This window comes from Vombatus ursinus, unplaced genomic scaffold (genome assembly GCF_900497805.2).
Source record: "Vombatus ursinus unplaced genomic scaffold, bare-nosed wombat genome assembly UNPS02014821.1, whole genome shotgun sequence".
NCBI lineage: Eukaryota > Metazoa > Chordata > Mammalia > Diprotodontia > Vombatidae > Vombatus > Vombatus ursinus.
In genome coordinates this window covers 51,829,919-51,833,242 of record NW_020954599.1, presented here as the reverse complement: position 1 = coordinate 51,833,242, position 3,324 = coordinate 51,829,919, and the positions used below count along the sequence as shown (strand labels likewise).

At 34.9% G+C, this 3,324-nt stretch overlaps 1 protein-coding gene across 1 annotated transcript in view; it reads right to left on the bottom strand.

Annotated features, from left to right (window-relative positions):
• Window positions 1-3,324, bottom strand: part of DDX60L (DExD/H-box 60 like) — a 74,514-nt gene that overhangs the window by 14,371 nt on the left and 56,819 nt on the right. The window contains 1 exon segment of the mRNA XM_027837463.1: window positions 2,165-2,335. Within this exon segment, the coding sequence (XP_027693264.1) occupies window positions 2,165-2,335 (171 nt within the window).

Sequence of the window (3,324 nt, the reverse complement as noted above, 5' to 3'; positions counted from 1 at the left end):
AAGGATTATACTCAGTTTTGCTGGGTAGTTGATTCTTGGTTGTAATCCTATCTCCTTTGACATCCAGAATATCATATTCCAACCCCTCTGACCCCTTAATATAGAAGCTGCTAAATTTTGTATTATCCTGATTGTGTTTCCACAATACTTGAATTGTTTCTTTCTGGCTGCTTGCAATATTTTCTCCTTGACCTGGGAACTCTGGAATTTGGCTATAATATTCCTAGGAATTTTCCTTTGAGGATTTCTTTCAGATGATCAGTATATTATTTCAATTTCTAGATTGCCCTCTTGTTCTAGAATATCAGGGCAGTTTTCCTTGATAATTTCTTGAAAGATGATGTCTAGGCTATTTTTTAATCATGGTTTTCAGGTAGTCCAATAATTTTTAAATTATCTCTCCTGGATCTATTTTCCAGATAAGTTGTTTTTCTAATGAGATATCTCACATTGCCTTTTATTTTTTCATTCTTTTGGTTTTGCTTTATAATTTCCTGGTTTCTCATAGAGTCATTAGCTTCTATTTGCTCCATTCTAATTTTTAAATAATTATTTTCTTCAGTGAGCTTTTGGACCTCCTTTTTCATTTGGCCAATTCTGCTTTTGAAGGCATTCTTCTCCTCATTGGCTTTTAGACTACTTTTGCCATTTGGGTTAGTCTATTTCTAAGGTGTTACTTTCTTCAGTATTTTTTTGGGTCTCCTTTAGCAAGCTGTTGACTTGTTTTTCATGATTTTCTTGCATCACTCTCATTTCTTGTCCCAATTTTTCCTCTACTTCTCTTACTTTATTTTCAAAATTCTTTTTGAGTTCTTCCATGGCCTGAGACCAATTCATATTTTTCTTAGAGGCTTTGGATGTACAAGCTTTGGCTTTGTTGTCTTGAGATGTTTTGATGTTTTGATCTTCTTTGTCACTAAAGTAAGATTCTGTAGTCTGAGTTTTTTTCCTCTGATTGCTCATGTTACCAGAATTACTTAACTTTTTAACTCTTTGTTTAGGTAGGGTTCTGCTTCCAGTGTGGAGGGTGTACTGTCCCAAGCTTCAGGGGTTTTGTGCAACTGTTTTCTGAGATACTTCTAGGGACCTCAAATCTAGTCTTATAAACTTACTAGCTATGTGATGCTATTCAAGTGATTTAACATCTATTTGCCTCATTTTTCTCAGGTGTAAAATGGGGATAATAACACCTAGTTTGCTGAGTTGTTGCAATGATCAAATGAGACAATAATTACAAAGTGTTTAGCACAGTGCCTTGCCCATAGTAAGCACTGTATCAATGTTAATTATTTTTTATTATTATTATCTTTTCTTAGTTATAAAGTCACATCATTGCAACTAGGTGGCACAGTAGGTAGAGCACTGGGCTTGGAATTAGGAAGACTCATCTTCCTGAGTTTATATATGGCCTCAGATACTTAATAGCTGTGTGATCCTGGACAGGTCACTTACCCCTGTTTGCCACACTTCGTCATCTGTAAAATTACCTGGAGAAGGAAATGGTAAGCCAGTGTCTTTGCCAAGAAAAGCCCAAAATGGGGTCACAAAGTTTAAACACGACTGAAACAACTGAACAACAAAAATCATATCACTGTTCCATTTAAAACCCATCAGTGGTTCCTTATTGAATAAAGTTCAAATTTCTTTGTCTAGCGTTGAAGGTTCTTCCTTGTAAGTCTCATCATACTTTCTTCATATGTCTCTTGTGAATTTATGTATTACTTTGTAATATAGTTATTTGTGTTTTGTCATATTTCCCAAATAAACTATATACTACATGAGGTCAGGAACCCTGTTTCATTCAAATTTCATATTTCACCACAGTAGGTGCTTAATAAATATTTGCTGATAAATTGAAGTAATGTCTTCTTTAGGTCCATAGCTGATATAATTACAATGATAGTGGTAGAAATAATATAGGTAATAAGAATACTAGAGCTGTACTAAGTTCCTTAAAATCCAACAAAAATGGGATTACCTTAGGGAAAAGGATAGAGCAGAGAATGAACAGGTTTCTAGAGCCATCTAGGGCTTGTTTTCCCAAGCATTTGTGCTGAGACTGAATTTTTGTCAGTTCAGGGACTTCGAGTCTATACAGACCAATAGAAACACCCTCATCTTCCCTTTTTATCCCATTTCCCTCTCTTGCCTCTTCTTCTTACACTGTTGACATTCTGTACTTGAAGTAAATCTTGATCTGTAACTCCAGAAAGACACACAAAGAGAGAAACAGTAGATCTGTCTTCCTTGCAGTCCATTAGGTAAGATACAAGCTTGGAAGTGTCAGATTTTTTACCTGTGAATTCTGATCGATTCAAATTGGAAAGAGTTAGTTCTTAGGATCAAGGAAGATGCTTGACACTTGCTCTAGAGCAGACAATCTTAACCTTTGAGATCCAGGTAGATTTTAAGGAGTCTAGAGTCTATGTATTTATAGATTAGAGATAGATATGTGTGTGTCTGTGTATCTGTGTGTGTGAGAGAGAGAGAAACAGAGAGAATATAAATGATACATGTATAGAAAGAGATAGAGGAGAGAAAAACAAAGATAGAGCCAGATAGATTGAAAGATAGCTGATATAGGGATAGATAGATAGATAATAGAAATAAAGATGATAGTGATAGAGAGAAATAGAGACATAAAAGATATAGATTGAGATATAGAATAGATGGTGTAGACATCGATTCAGATAAATAGCAATAGATAGAGATAGATTATATAGTGGTATGGAAAGACAGAGGTCTGAGGGGATGCCCATCAATTCGGGCTGAACAAATTGTGGTATGCAATCATAATGGAATACGATTGTGCTATAAGAAATAATAAGCAGGATGCTCTTAGAAAAACCTGGAAAGATTTATGAACTAATGCAAAGTGAAATATACTTTGTACAAAGTAACGGCAATATCTGAAAATAATCAGTTGTGATTGACTTAGCTATTCTCAGCAATACAATGATCCAAGACAACTCTGAAGGACTTATGTTGAAAAATGCTATCCATCACCAGAGAAAAAACTGATGGTGTCTGAATACAGATTGAAGCATACTTTCTTTACTTTTTTATTTTTCATGAGTTTTGTTTTGTCTTTTGTTTTGGTCTATGTTTTCTTTCACAGCATTACTATTATGAAAATGTTTTGCATGACTACATATGTATAACCTATATTGAAATGCCTGCCTTGTCAATGGGGGAGGGAGGAAGGGAGAGAATTTGGAACTCAAAGTTTTAAAAACGAATGTTAAAAAGTGTTGCTACATGTAACTAGAGAAAGATAAAATGCTGAATAAGAGGGGCAGCTAGGTGGTGCAGTGGATAGAGTAG